At 41.9% G+C, this 14,547-nt stretch overlaps 1 protein-coding gene across 1 annotated transcript; it reads left to right on the forward strand.

Annotated features, from left to right (window-relative positions):
- The first annotated feature begins 746 nt into the window (after positions 1-746).
- Positions 747-4,268, forward strand: SOX11 (SRY-box transcription factor 11). Its single transcript, XM_066179877.1, has one exon. The coding sequence runs from the start codon at positions 781-783 to the stop codon at positions 1,990-1,992; it is 1,212 nt and encodes a 403-aa protein (XP_066035974.1). The 5' UTR covers positions 747-780; the 3' UTR covers positions 1,993-4,268.
- Positions 4,269-14,547: the final 10,279 nt, after the last annotated feature.

Raw genomic sequence — 14,547 nt, forward strand, 5'->3', positions numbered from 1 at the left:
TGCCGCCACAGGGGCTGAGGCCGCGCCGCTGCGGCGGCCGCGGAGCGCCAGCGCCCCCTGGCGCCCGCCCCGAGCCCCGCGGGGCTCCGCGGCCGCCGGAGAAAGCGAGACACGGGGGAGCCGCCGCCGCGCCGCGCCGCGCCGCCGCCCCGCCTCTCACAGCACCGCACCGCACCGCACCGCTACGCGCCTGGCGGCCGCGCCACCGGACGAAGCCCGCACAGCAGCACTGCCGACCCCCGGACCGGACCGGGCCGGGCCGGGCCGGGCCGGGCCGGGCCGGGCCGGGCCGGGTCCGCCGAGAGCCGCGGGGCACCGGCAGCACCTCCGCCCGCGGCCGCCCCCCGCGAGGGGGTGTGTCAGCGCGCCGCGGGGTGGGCGTGGCGGCGGGCGGTGCCGAGCGGCGCCATTGGCCAGCGGCGGCAGTGATGTCACCCCATATGAGGCGCTGATAACGCGCGGGGCGCGGAGCCGGGAGTTTCGCAGAACGGGCAGCGCGCGTAGGGCGGGCGGCGGCGCGAGGCCGGGGACGGGCACAGCGCGCGCCCAGCGCACCAGCCCAGCCGCGCCCGACCCGGCCCGGCCCGGCCCCACCGCCGGCGCTGCGGTGCGGGCGGCACAGCCACAGCCCGCCCGGCCCCGCGGGCTCCGCCTCGCCGCGCGGCGCACGGAGGAGCTCGGCGCGGCTCGCAGCAGGGGCAAGGTGCGGCGGTGGGAGGGGGCGGCGGCGGAGCGGCTTTGTTGGCTCGGAGGGGAGCGGCGCCTCGGCAAGAGCCCACCATGGTGCAGCAGGCGGAGAGTACGGAGGCGGAGAGCAACCTGCCCCGGGAAGCGATGGACACCGAAGAGGGCGAGTTCATGGCTTGCAGCCCCGTCGCTTTGGACGAGAGCGACCCGGACTGGTGCAAAACGGCGTCGGGGCACATAAAGAGACCGATGAACGCGTTCATGGTGTGGTCCAAGATCGAGCGGAGAAAAATCATGGAGCAGTCCCCGGACATGCACAACGCGGAGATCTCCAAGCGCTTGGGCAAGCGGTGGAAAATGCTGAAGGACAGCGAGAAGATCCCTTTCATCCGGGAGGCGGAGAGGCTGCGGCTCAAGCACATGGCTGATTACCCCGACTACAAGTACCGTCCCAGGAAAAAGCCCAAAATGGACCCGTCGGCCAAGCCCAACGCCAGCCAAAGTCCCGAGAAAAACGCGCCCGCCAGCAGCGGCGGCAGCAAGAGCGCCAAGAGCTCCAGCAAGAAGTGCAGTAAGCTGAAAGCCTCCTCCGGCTCCTCGCCCCCCAAGCCGGGAGCCAAAACCGCCCACCACGGGGACTACGCGGGAGACGAGTACGTCTTCGGCACCCTGAAAGTGAGCAGCAAGACGGTCAAGTGCGTCTTCATGGACGAGGAGGAGGATGAGGAGGAGGACGAGGACGAGCTGCAGCTGCGGATCAAGCAGGAGGCGGAGGACGAGGACGAGGACGAGGAGCCGGGGCCGCAGCAGCTGCGGCGGTACAACGTGGCCAAAGTGCCGGCCAGCCCCACCTTGAGCTCCTCCGCGGAGTCCACCGAGGGGGCCAGCCTGTACGAGGAGGTGCGGGGCGGCGCCGCGGCGGCGGGCGGCGGCAGCAGACTCTACTACAGCTTCAAGAACATCACCAAGCAGGGCCCGCCGCCGCCGCAGCAGCCGCCCGGCCTCTCCCCGGCCTCCTCCCGGTCCATCTCCACCTCGTCGGCCGGCAGCGAGGAGGCGGACGACCTGCTCTTCGACCTCAGCCTCAACTTCTCCCAGCACGGCCACGCCGCCGCCGAACTGGGGGCGGGCGCCGCCGGCGGCAACCTCTCCCTGTCGCTGGTGGACAAGGACCTGGACTCCTTCAGCGAGGGCAGCCTCGGCTCCCACTTCGAATTCCCCGACTACTGTACCCCGGAGTTGAGCGAGATGATCGCGGGCGACTGGCTGGAAGCGAACTTCTCCGACCTGGTGTTCACGTACTGAGCGGGGGCGGCGGCCAGGGCGGGCGGCGAGAGCGGCGGAGCTGGAGCGGCGCGACGCCGGCGATTATGATGATGATCATGATAATGATTAAAAAAATCAGTCTTGTTTTCTTTTAAAAAAAATCTCGAAATTAGTTCCGAGCCCGGGAGTTGTGATTTTATTTTTTTTAATTATTTTATTTTTGTGTTTTTTTTAATTTTTATTACGTTTGGTGATCACAACAACAACAGCAAAGGCAAATGGGACTGGGGGAAAAATGATACAGAAGGCGCTGTTTGAAGCTTGTCGGTCTCTGATTGAAGTCTGGAAGATGGTCTGCAAAGAAGTCTTTTGGCAGCACAACTGTTACTCAAGGGGGTTTGTGGATTTTTTTTTTATTTTCCCGTGAGAGATCTTAATGAACTGTTATGATTTTTTTTTTTTTCTGAAAGGGACCATTGCAACTTTTTTTAGAGGGAGAAAACTGATGTCTTCTATGCATCCGATTCTTAACAAAGCTGCAGGGAGCTTGAAAAAATGCAGACTGTACAAACGCTTACAAATAACTGAACTGACTTAAGATCAGAGTTTACTTTTCAGATCAAATTGTTTATGGTTTTACAAATGTGATTTCTACTTGCCAACTTTTTTTTTTTTTTGTAACTTGTTCCCTTATACCTCCTTGATTGAATACCAGACAGCCTAGACCTCAGTACAAAAAGGTATTGAAACATTTTTGATACATAACAGACCTCAGTCTTTTTTAAAAATTAATATATTTTCAGGCGTATTTTTGTACAGTGAAAAGGGAACATTCTTGCTGTGTTTTTTCAGTAAGACTTTTCAGGCACTTCTTCCCTTTTATTTTCTTTGTTTTTCTCTGTTTTTAGCATGCAAGTTTGTTGGTACGTTACGTCCTGGTTTTAAAAGGATTAAAATTTTAAAAAATAATCCTTGCATCTAAAGGCCTTGTGGTTTAAAAAAAAAAGAAACAAACACTTTTTTTGTACAGCTATAGTTCAGATTTGTTCAATATTTGTAGGTAAAGATTTATTGAAAATGGTGATATAGACCTCAGAGCTGTTATCTTAGTTTAAAAGATTGTATATGTACTGTACTATAGTAGGGTTTTATGTATCTCATACGCTGTGATATGTGGATGGGGCCCCAGATGGAAGGTATGAAACTGGATTCTCGATTTTAGCAAAAAAAAAAAAAAAAAAAAAAAGAAAGAAAAAAGGCACATAGTTTAAAAAGTTTCTCATGTTGTGCAATATAATCTAAAGTACAGACCATCTGCATATTTTGTAGCAAATGATGGCAAAAGCAGACTTGTGCACTGTCAACATCATAGCCTGTTTTTTTTTTTCTTTTTTTTAAATGCTGAAAGTCTGTATCTTTACAATTTTAATAAATCAGCTGGAACTGATAGAAACTCGTATCGCAATTAGTGTCTGTAGCAGTAACGCTGGAGATGCCGTGTTGTCACCCCTCGCCGCAGAGGAGAGGTAGCTGTAGGCTGTTGAGCTTGATCAGAGCTAGGAGGGGAGGAGAGTCAGGACTGCTTCTTTTCCTTTTTTCCCCCCCCCTCTCCTCTCGTGCTTTTTTCCCACCGGCTTTGCTCCGCGGGGCCGAGGTTTGCTTGCTGCGGGCTGCTCCGGGCAACGGCAGGCTGCCTCGCCCCGGGTGTTTTCGGCTCCCGCCAGCGGGGAGAGAGCCCCGCTCCCGAGGGCGGCCCCGCAGCCGCTCTCCAGCGTGGGGGGCTCCGGCCGTGGGGCGCGGCGGGGCCGGTGCCCGCTCTGGGCGCTGCCGGGAAGGCGACTCGCCCCCCTGCATGCTCCCGGTCTTCTGCCCGCTGGGCTTTTTCCTGCCCCGCTCCCCTTTATGATGAATAGCCTGAGCCGGACTCGAGGTGGAGATGCTGAGGGTAGCGGTGCTGCATCTCCTGCGCCCCGGGCAGCGCTCGGCCCGCCGGGGTGGCCCCCGCCTCTCCGGAGAGCCGCCCGCCGCTCCGGGCAGGCAGGGCAGGGGAAGGGGGGGCTACGAGCTTCGGCTGTAGGTAAGCAGACTTTGTCAGTGTGCTTTTTTTTTCTTTTTTTTTTTTTTTTTTTTTAAACCCTTTTATTTCTTTTTTTGGACTTTAGAAGCCATCGGATTTCAGTTGCGTGCTCTGAAATAGGTGCTGATGGCAATAAACAGACTCACGAGGTGGAGGTTTGTTTCTCAAGAAGTTTACTTTTTTATCTGATAGGCATTGGTAAATTATTACTACTCTCTTTTTTTTTTTTTTTTTTTTTTTTCGCTCATTAATGGTCCAGCTGTTTACAGGGACAATTCACTGTGCTGGTATTTTGGTGGCAACCACTGCTACAGGCTTTCAGACTTGCTGAAATGAAAATCCTGCATACACATTTGTAAGGCATAATAAAACATAACATTAAAACCTGCATGCATGTTATGTTTAATCAAAGACAACTCTTAGGCATTTAAGTGGTGAGATATCTTACTTTAGGTTAGTTAAACTGGTAGTAAAATGATTAATATAATCTGATCTCTTTCTAATAATAATATTAATAATAAAACACTCATGATTCTAAATAAAAGTTGTTTGGCCTAAATCTTTGCTATCAGAAAAGAGATATAGCATATCTGGGAACTCAAATTTATGTCTTGCATTGTGATAATTCTTTATGAGAAACTGTGTTTTAAAACAAACTTAATTACAATATACAAAATATCCTTGGCAATGGATAGTCCTCAATAAAACAGAGTTTCTTGAATTTTCAGTTTTTGGTCTCAAATGATTAGTGTGTTCTCCATGTAATAACTTAGAAATCAGATTGAAAACAAATGACATTTATCTCTTCTAAGGCAAAAGACTGAAAGAAAAAAGATACACTGAAGTGCTCTAGCCTAGCCATTCTCTATCCTGCTATCAAAAATCCCATTTTGGGCTAGGGTGATGGAGTAAGTTGATCAGGTTCTAAGTCTTAAAACTGAGCCAAAATTCTCTTAGTAATTCTTCAAGCTATCATGAGGGTAGGGTGACTTCTTCTTTCTGTCCCTTTCTTCTGATGTGCATCCTTGTTTATTAAAGTGATAATAGGCAGTGTCATTAAACATTTGTGCTTTACAGATGTTCAATGAGTTATGAATGATTATGGTCAAATACAGGCTGCATTTAGTTTGCATTGTAATAAGGTCTGTGTCTCAGCCTAAAAAGTTTTAACTTGCATATATTTTTGGAAGCTGTTTTTAAAATTACCATTTAAAATATTACTCAAGGATAGCTGATTTAAGTGATCCAATTAAAGAGCAGTCAGGCATATTTTAAAAGAGCAACAGGTCTACTTTAGTCAAAGAATATAATACCCACTCAGAAGTATATCTTTTCTTTCTTCTAAATGGGAATTATGCTGTACTATGTCAGAGGAATATTTTGAGTGAAGGTATATGTTGCAGGGAAACAATTTTTTTTGGCCAAACACTTGAGTTACTTTTATTTTAGAGTTCATTATTGCATATTGTTCAAGGAAAAATTAGGTAGTGTTCTGTTTAACTGCATAGTTAGGGCTGAAGTTTGATGCTGTTGAATGCCTAGGCTCCTACTGATCTCAGTGAGAGTAAACAAACAGTCTTCTACTCATGAAAAATAGCATCTGCTAAGCTACTCTTTTTTATTTTGTCATTAATAATATGCAGACTTTGTTTCTCTTTCCTTTTTTTTTTTTTTGTGTACATAGGAATCTTTGTTGACATGCTAAAGCAGTCCTGTTGCAGGCCTGGTATCTCCTGTGGCCTTTTTCCTCACATTCCTTCCATTTGTCTCTGTACAATACTACTCTACCTATAATAGAACTCAGTGATAGGAGGGAGAAAAATTTGCTTTTCTATGTTGAAAGACAATTTCTTTACTAACACTGAGGATGTCAACTCAATGTAAAACCTAATCAAACATGCTGATTATTTTTATCTTTAAAGTGAACATTTTTTGCAACCTTTTTTCGTCCTTTTTGATATTTTACTCTGGTTTTTTTTCCCTTCCTCTTAAAAGAACCACAATTAAGAAATATTTTCTTCCTTTAAGTGCAGTCTTTCACAAATGTGGTAGAAAGGCTCATTCCAAGAGCCCTGTAAGTGCTACATGCTTTTTAGGCATCCACTGACATTCAGATGTAACTTCAAGTCTATTGAATGTGATTTGCATGCGTGCAGTATGATCCTTCACTCCTGCCTTTTTGAAGAAAGTGCAACTCTCTTGTTACACCGGGGGAAAACTGGTGTGGGGTCAATGTCAGGGCCATATAAGTTTTAGGTGTTTGATAATCAAAACGGTTTATGAATTCCGTTTTACATCTTCACAATTGTTGCCTAGTAAGACCTTAAACCTGCTCTGGTTAAAAAAAAAAAAAAAATTCTCATTGAGCTTAATGGGAGTTTTTTGCCTCAAGGGCTGCTGGCAGGATAGGTGTCTTAGCTCTTCCTAACCTTCATTTGTAAGAAAGGCCAGGAAAAAATAAACAACAAAAACTTAATACAATGAGTTGCCTTACATTTCCCCTACTAGACAGTTGTATTTCTTTGATCAATTTCCTTTCCCCTCATTCACATCCAAGGCTGTGATTGTTTTCGTTTTTAATTTTTTTGCACACTACCTATACCAATTAACTGCCTAATTAGTTTTATCTTCTCTACATGGATGCAGTGAATTTGTAAGAGAATTTCACAAGCAAGTAGTTTTTTAGTGAGTTTAAAGTAAATAGAGTTTTAAAGACCTATTTTTATATTCAATATAAAGCACAAATGTGCAGAAAATGTAGAATGACTTACAAAAAGGGAAGCAAAAGTTCGTAATATTTCATGTATAAAAGTAATACCTTCTTTGGGGTGAGATTCTCTTAGAAAACCCAATACTTATGCCAGTGCAAAGATAGGAATATTTTAAAAACTCTTAGAAAAATTGTGATTGACAGCAATTTAAAAGGAATGACTTCTGTAGATACAAGGAAACCCCTAAAGCAATATGGATAAGAAGGGGTGAATGGTTTTCAATGATGAATAACAAACCTGGAAGTGTGAGAATGGAGGTTTCAATCCTTATTAATTAATCAAATTTCTTCTTTTGTGGTTAGTTACATCTGGATTTTCTGTGAAGTGCAATCTTGCAGGATGAAAAAGTGCAAGGGTGCCAAAATTCTAAGACTTATGAAAGGTCAGAAGTAGGCTTGATTTAGAATTATTGAATAAGACTTTAGATTTTGGTAATTTCACACTTCCAGTAAAATCAAGACATTGATTTACTGCTTGAAGAAATTTGATCAAGTAATAATGATTAATCCGGGAACTCCCATTGTCACAATTTGTTTTTGTTTCCATCGTCCTGCTTATCTCCAAAACCAACTTGCCTCAACTCCTGGCAAAGCCAGGGAGAAGAGTTATATGCCATTGTTAGTTCATTTACAATTTGTATCTGGTTTTGCTCTTGTACATATGTTGGCGTTTTGGAGTCTTTACATAAATGCTGTGATACTTTTTTTCTTATTTCCTTTTATTTTTTGGTGGGCTGTTTTAAAATGGAGGCCTGTTTTCCAATGTGGGACTTTTGATGGTTACAACATTTCAATGATGTTGCATGATGGCCACAGGTGGGGGAAATTGAATGTTTTAGAGCAGTTTTTCAAGCATGACACTTTTAAAATATGTAATTTCAAAGACTTTTCAAGGCCACATGAAATAAGTTTTCATAGCCACTCCAGGTCTTGGGGGGAAAAGCTGAAAAGTACTTTTGTTTAGAAGTCTGAGTGATGGTGGGGGGGAAACCTTTTCTTGAGGTTTTTGCATGCCAGTGCACGGCCTATTGCTGTGAGAGAAGGAAGATGGTAAGGCTGCTTGAGGCAATGCACTGGAGGACAAAGTGTTTTCTAGCACTAGAAAAAGAAAATGCATGGCAAAGTTTTGTCTTCTAGTAGACTATATAGCATGCAGAGTTTAGTATGTGTCAAAACAGTGTATGACATTGCTGTATCAAAGTTGTAAAATTAAGCATTATTTATTGAAAACTATGTATTTTTTTTGTAAAAACCTGATCACCTAGAGGATTAATATCAGTGACTTGTGCTAGTGCTACAAACTTTACCAGCTTCTTTACTACAGTACTTGATATGCAGTGTTAATGCTCAGGGTTGAAACCAGTCCACTCCAATGTCTTTTTTTTGCAAGAGTTTTTAAATAAAGGAACAACATAATGCAATTGTTCAAAAGACTCTAATAAAAATGTGTGATCAATCTTCCTATGTGGTTTTATGTGGATTTTTCTTTTTCTGGTGTTGCATTTGATAAATGCACTTCAGCTGTTGCAGTGAATCCACTCCTCATTCTGTGGGCACCTAAAGCTGAAAGTTACTGGGAATGTTATATCTTTCAAAAAAACCCTCGGCAGGTAGTTATGGAACAGGTAGTGTGTACTAAGTGCTATTCTGGGCATGCCTGAGAGACACTGAAACACAGACTAAGTCAATTAGCTTCCTTCTTCTTTTCTGGTTGAGACTCTGGATAAAACAATAAAATATTTTATGACAAACATTTTAAACTTTGCTTTAAAGTTGACCATGAAAGAATGAAATAAAATGGATTACATGCCAGCAAACCCCATTTCTCTCTGTATCTTTTTCTACAAACAATTTACCATCTAAATGTATTTTGGCATAGAAAAAATCATTCTGTATTAAGATTCTAGTTATGAAAATGTTTTTATGAGAAACCTGTAATCAATTTTTGAAACTATAAAAAGGTGTTTTTAATGTGTTTATGTGGTGAAAGTTTGTTGTATATTAAATATTGTTTTATAGAAATGATGGAGTTATATTGTTACAAATTCAAAATTTGTAATTAATACAAACCATCTATTGCAGAAATTAACCTTCTAGAGCTCCTGCCAGTAGACATATTCCCATATCCCAGGAAATATACAAGACACATTTCTCAATTGTATTTAATGTCTGTATTTCTGAAAGCTTACACAGGCTTGAAAGTATCAACTGATAATACCTTCCTTGCTGCTGGGGTGGGAGGGGATGGGTCTTGGCTACCCTTAATACCCAGGAAATAATAGAAAAATTCTAATCAACTTCAGCTGTAGCTGATAGAAACCTTTAGAGCTGGGCAGAGTCAACTCAATAAATAAAAAAGTTTCAGAGAGTTCTGTGTGGCTCTTGAGGACAGCTCTTCCCATTTTTCCTGTTTTTTTCCTTATCCCAACAGTTAGCTGAATAGCTCATTTCTTCAAAAAGCGATTCTTGGATGACAAGTGATTTCTGTTTAACTTATCAGACCGTTTGAGAACACTGAAAGCAATCTATATAATTTCAGGAGTCTGTTGTAGTAGTATACTTTTGTGTGAATGGAGATGTGTAACTGATGTGAAATAAGGGTTTGAATGTGACATGTCATAGTAAACATAGGAAGTTTAACCTGATCATTGTAAATCAATGAAATAAAATCTTTATATGCAGCCACCATACCACTATCCTTTCTGTACACATCAAAGAAGTTTCAAAAAGCATTTTAAGGTATTTTAGAAGATATTGAAACAATGATCTGAGAGTATTCCATGATACTTTGGTCTTTTGTTGGGGGGTTGGGAGGTGGAGGTTGGTTGTTTGTTTTAATTTCTAGAGGTTTTTTTTATTCAAGTTCTATCACAGTTAACCTAAGACAAACTAGAAATCTTCTAGAACAGATGAAGGTCACCCCATTCTGTCTCAAATGCGTCTAGCTGAAGTCTTCTCTTTGGTTCCCTCTGAGTGAGAACAGTAATTATTGCTTTGGAAAATCAAGCTTCAGTTCTATATCAGGTCTTAATGCCAGAGGGAATTTCTGCATGGCACATTGAGAATTTTCCATATCTAGTGTTTGAAAGCATTTTTGGATTGATAAACCAGATGTTATCACATCTTAAAGTTATCATCATAGAAGTATTGTGCAGCCTGGATGTTGGCTCAGTTTTTTATGGAAGAAAGGGTAGAAGAACATGCTTGGGAAAAAAAAAAAATACTTGGCATTTCAGTTTGTATACTGTATTCTCAAGTTTGAATGTCAGATCTAACCCTAGAAGAAATGTGTGAAAACATGGACTGTAGGTAACATAGACCCACACAGATAGCTACACACATTTGCACCATTACAGACTTAACAAAGGCACATACATACGAATTTGGATTTTCATTAAAATTGCTTGCTGGCTGGACCATTCTAAATGGCTGAAATACGGTGTCCATTAAAATCTATAACTTTAGGTCCTGAGAATTTCTTGACATTTTCATCTGTTGGACTTAAAGTGTTGTCCCTGGGGTTTTGTAAGTTTTAAGACAATCTTTTTATAGCCTATTAACAATTTGATAGAATAGTAAAAAATCCCCCAAGACCCCTCACCCAAATATTCGGCAAAACCAAACCAGAATTAAATCACACAAAGCAAACCACCCTAAACAAATATCTCCAGCTCTAAAAATAATTCCCACAACAGTGAGAATAAAAGGATCTTGACCCTTTCCTTTGAAATCCCATATTTATTGGCATTACTCTGACTTTTGCCAATCTATGATCGATCAGACTGCAAATTCAATTAAAAGATGATGATCATCTTCAAGCAAAATCGACTCACATAGATACTTTAAAATACAGGTCATACTTTCTCAAAATATAAGGTTAACAAATACTGAAGTGTGCACAGGGAATGAAGCAGGAGTCATCTGCACACGAGAGCAAGACAGTCCTGGAAAGGCATCATGAAAAAGAAAATCTAGATCTCAGTTATAATTTTCCTGCTAAGTTTGATATCAATGTGACATTCTGGCATTTCACATGTGCATCTAGGGGGTTTTTTTCTTTCTCTATGACACCAAATATGCATAAATAAATGTGCAACAAATTAGTCTTGAGATTTGCTTTCTCAAGTCAATACTATAAGAACTTCGATTTTGTGTCTGTAAAGTAGCTTACACTTGAGCCTAGCCTTTACTTGATGAGACCTCCTTTGTCTGCATAATCTTATTGTAATGATATTCCCTAAATCTCTTTAAAGCCTGCCTTTCATTCACCTAATTTCATTCACCTTGTTCTTTGAATTTTAGTGCTCATTCTCATCAGGAATCAGAAGCAAACTGCTCCTCTGACAGTAGCACTCTTTTTCAAGAGTAAAAAAAAGGGTAGCAAATCAATGAGAAATGCCCACCTGTTTTTGCCCTTGGAAATTTTGACCACTATCTCCTTTTTGGGCTATGGGCAGCCATAACTTGAAAACAGTTTTGTTTTCCTCAGCTATTTGTGGTCATTCCTCAGTTGTGGGTTATTAAAATCAATAGTGTTGCAAAAGATTCATTGAATTCAACTAGCTTTCTGAAAACAACCTACTTAAACTGCTAAAACAATCCATCCTCATTTTGCCTGAAGTTGATGTGAATTGTTCCACACAGAGAATGGCTGCATGTCAATATCTGTAAGAGGGAAAATAACAGCAAAAATACTATCACCACCTCCCCCAGATAACTGCATGTTTGAAATGTGAATCCTGAGGTAGCTGTGATGACCTGAGAGGCTTTTCCAGCCCTAAAGAAGCGCTTTTTGTGAGTAGACATTTTTGCATATTTCTACTATATTAGTCAGTCAGATGTAAAATATCAAGTTTGCACATATGCATTTTGCATTTGGGAGACGAGCAAAATATATACAAAGTCACATACTAGTGGAAAATATTTACAATAATGCTAAAGATATTTGAGCAACTATGGCAGTAGTTTTTCAAAAGTATTTTTCTTTACTTTCCCCTTATCAATCTCTTGCACACATGTTCTCCCACTAGCATTTTCCTGAGAATTTTTTTTTTTTTTACATAAATGAACAGATATAGATATTGCTAGGTGTCACAGTCTTTCATGCACAAATGCAATTAAGCCAACATTGCTAAAGCTTCTGTATCAGTCATGCAAAGTCAAGGAACGATGTAGGAAAAATTGCAACTTTACTCAAATCCTTTTAAGTACATATATTGCCGTGAGAGTAAGGGTCCCAAGCAATACACTACCTAGAAGTTAGACACCTGGCATCAGCTGGCCATCCATGCTAGATTTCTAAACCCACGTTTTGTGCTGGGTAAGGAGCTGCCTGCAGCTTCACTGAAAAATGGGGTGTTTGGTGGCCCCAGCATCTAGCTCAGGATTTCACATTAGATATCTCTGTCCACTGAGGGACTCAAAGAGTCAATAGTTTCATTCTGATGACAGATCACAAACACTTTCCATTGATATGTTATCCTGTAGGTAGAGCATGTGCTCGGGAAATAAAAAGCACTGGGAATAGGTAGAAAGCACATCTAGACTAAAAAATTACAGCAGAGTCAGCACATAATCCAGGCACTGGAACTCAACTGCCTGTATTGTCGAATTGCGAGAAGACAAAATCCCTGACATGGTTTTGGCTGGTGAATGCTAGCACTCTTCCAAAAAATCACTGGAACAATTTGGAAATTAACATGGGCCAAAGATCATTCCCAATGGGCAGTTTGGATTCAGACACTCTGTTTTGGAAAGAGAGTTTAATAGCATAGATGTGGGCAGATCATGCCAGCTGGCTTCCGAGTCAGGGAACAGACCTTGGTTTAATTTACTACAGCTACAGGTTACAAACCCTTTTTCTGCAGGATTTTGACCATAAATCCCCTATAATTTTGGAGAATACCTAAACCTCAATTTATGAAATAGTCCCAGAGAGAAGCTGTCACCACTGTGTATGATTGGAATGCAAAAATCATGAGCTTAAAGGCAAGGCAAGAAGGAATTTGCCCTAAAACCTCTTCTGCTCTATTACTGACATATACTACTTCTCATTATATACAGTCAGTTCTACAACTGTGGCATTCCTGTTTACATGGCTGCTCATTCTTAACAGGGGGAGCAAAGAATGAGACTGGATGCAAATTCTTTAAAATTCAACAATTTCCTAGAGAATTTCAGATATGATGAGTGCTCCAGCTCATAAAAATGATAGCAATTTACACTGTAGTGCCTTCACTCCCAAGAATCCAAAATCACTTTACAAACATTGTTGGCCAATTTTGTTCTTCCCTTGTAGTCAAAACACCTACTGAAATCAATTGCAAAATCACTTCTATTGAATCTCCTCCAACTGCAGAGCTGAGTGAGAATTTTATATGTTGAACATCTATAGAACTGGAGCCTTGAAATTGCTTTTTAAATTATACATAAGAATCATACAGTTTATGTTCTTCTAGCACTCTCACAGTTAGTTTAGACAATATTTTCATAAACTGCACTCTTAGGAAAAGAAATCAATCCATCTGGACTAGATAAGAGAGAATCATTAAGTATTTTCCATGCTCAAATATTAACATAAATTAGTAAAATTGATTTAGTGTCCTGAGAAACGAATGCTCCCTTGGTCAGTACATCAGTGTTACCTCAGTGATTACTGAATCATAAAAAGTCCAGTCTTCAAACATGAAAGTTTTTGCATTTTTTCTCTTTTTTTAAATACTAAGCATAAGGGATGGAACCAAAGCTAGAAAGCATAAATGATAGAAATTTCAGACTCATTTGAGGTGTTTTACTGATATTGAATCAAAATGGTGCATCTGCACTGCAACAGATTTCATGCCTTTTTTTTTTTTTTTTTTTTTTTTTTTTTTTTTTAATGTTCAGTGGTTTCTTAATCTAAAAATGTTCCACTGGTGTTAAAGTTGGTTTTGGCAGAATAAATATCATCTGAGTTTGAACTTAGACACAGGCAGGAAAAACAGTGTAGAGTAGGCTTGCCTTGGAAACAACAGGAAGAAAACCAACAAAATTAAAAGAGAAAGGCAAGAGAGGCAGTTGTCATGAGCTGCCCACTGAGCTCTGTATTTTCTGCTTTTTAGCATCAGTATGAGAGGGCTGCCTCAACAGGATAATTTCCAGTGTGCCCAGAACACTGAGAAGCTGCCTCTGCTGCTTGATCCATGGGGATTTGTCCTAGTTAAACAATTTCTGAGAAATATGTATGCCCAGAGCACTAGTCAGCAAGATGTACTGTGGCTGCCCTGTGTAACCCCCAGCTTCATATGGGGCACATGGCAACTCCCATCTCCACCAGCTTCTCATGGTAAGAGACTTCACTCCAAGGGAAAGACAAAAAGTAAACAGCAAAACTTGGATTTAGAAATGATGAGGGTAGGGACATCCAATCCCGCATCCATGCTGGCATTCACAACTCCTCTCCTAACTGACTGGAGGTGCTTGGAGGGCTGGGTCTCCACACTGCACTTGCGGAAAATGAGATCCTGATCTAAGGAATGTTTCTACTGCCTGACAACAGCCTTTCCATAACTTAGGATTCCGAGAGAAAATTCAATTATGAAAATTTATTGCAAATAAAAGTGACTCTTTTTTTACGTATCTTCATACAACTCTGTTTGGTTCCCCCAATCATTTAACCAGAAAAAAGTTAGAAGAGCAGCAGATTTCATCCATTGTATCCTAGAGTGTTTAATTAATGTGAAAATACTTTTCTCCAATCACGCTCAGA

Source organism: Chamaea fasciata, unplaced genomic scaffold (genome assembly GCF_029207755.1).
Source record: "Chamaea fasciata isolate MVZ Bird 193981 ecotype frontalis unplaced genomic scaffold, bChaFas1.0.hap1 SCAF_3, whole genome shotgun sequence".
NCBI lineage: Eukaryota > Metazoa > Chordata > Aves > Passeriformes > Sylviidae > Chamaea > Chamaea fasciata.

What these genes read in the sequence shown, in the direction of transcription:
- SOX11 (XM_066179877.1), top strand. Translation starts at nt 781, where the DNA reads ATGGTGCAGCAGGCGGAGAGTACGGAGGCGGAGAGCAACCTGCCCCGG.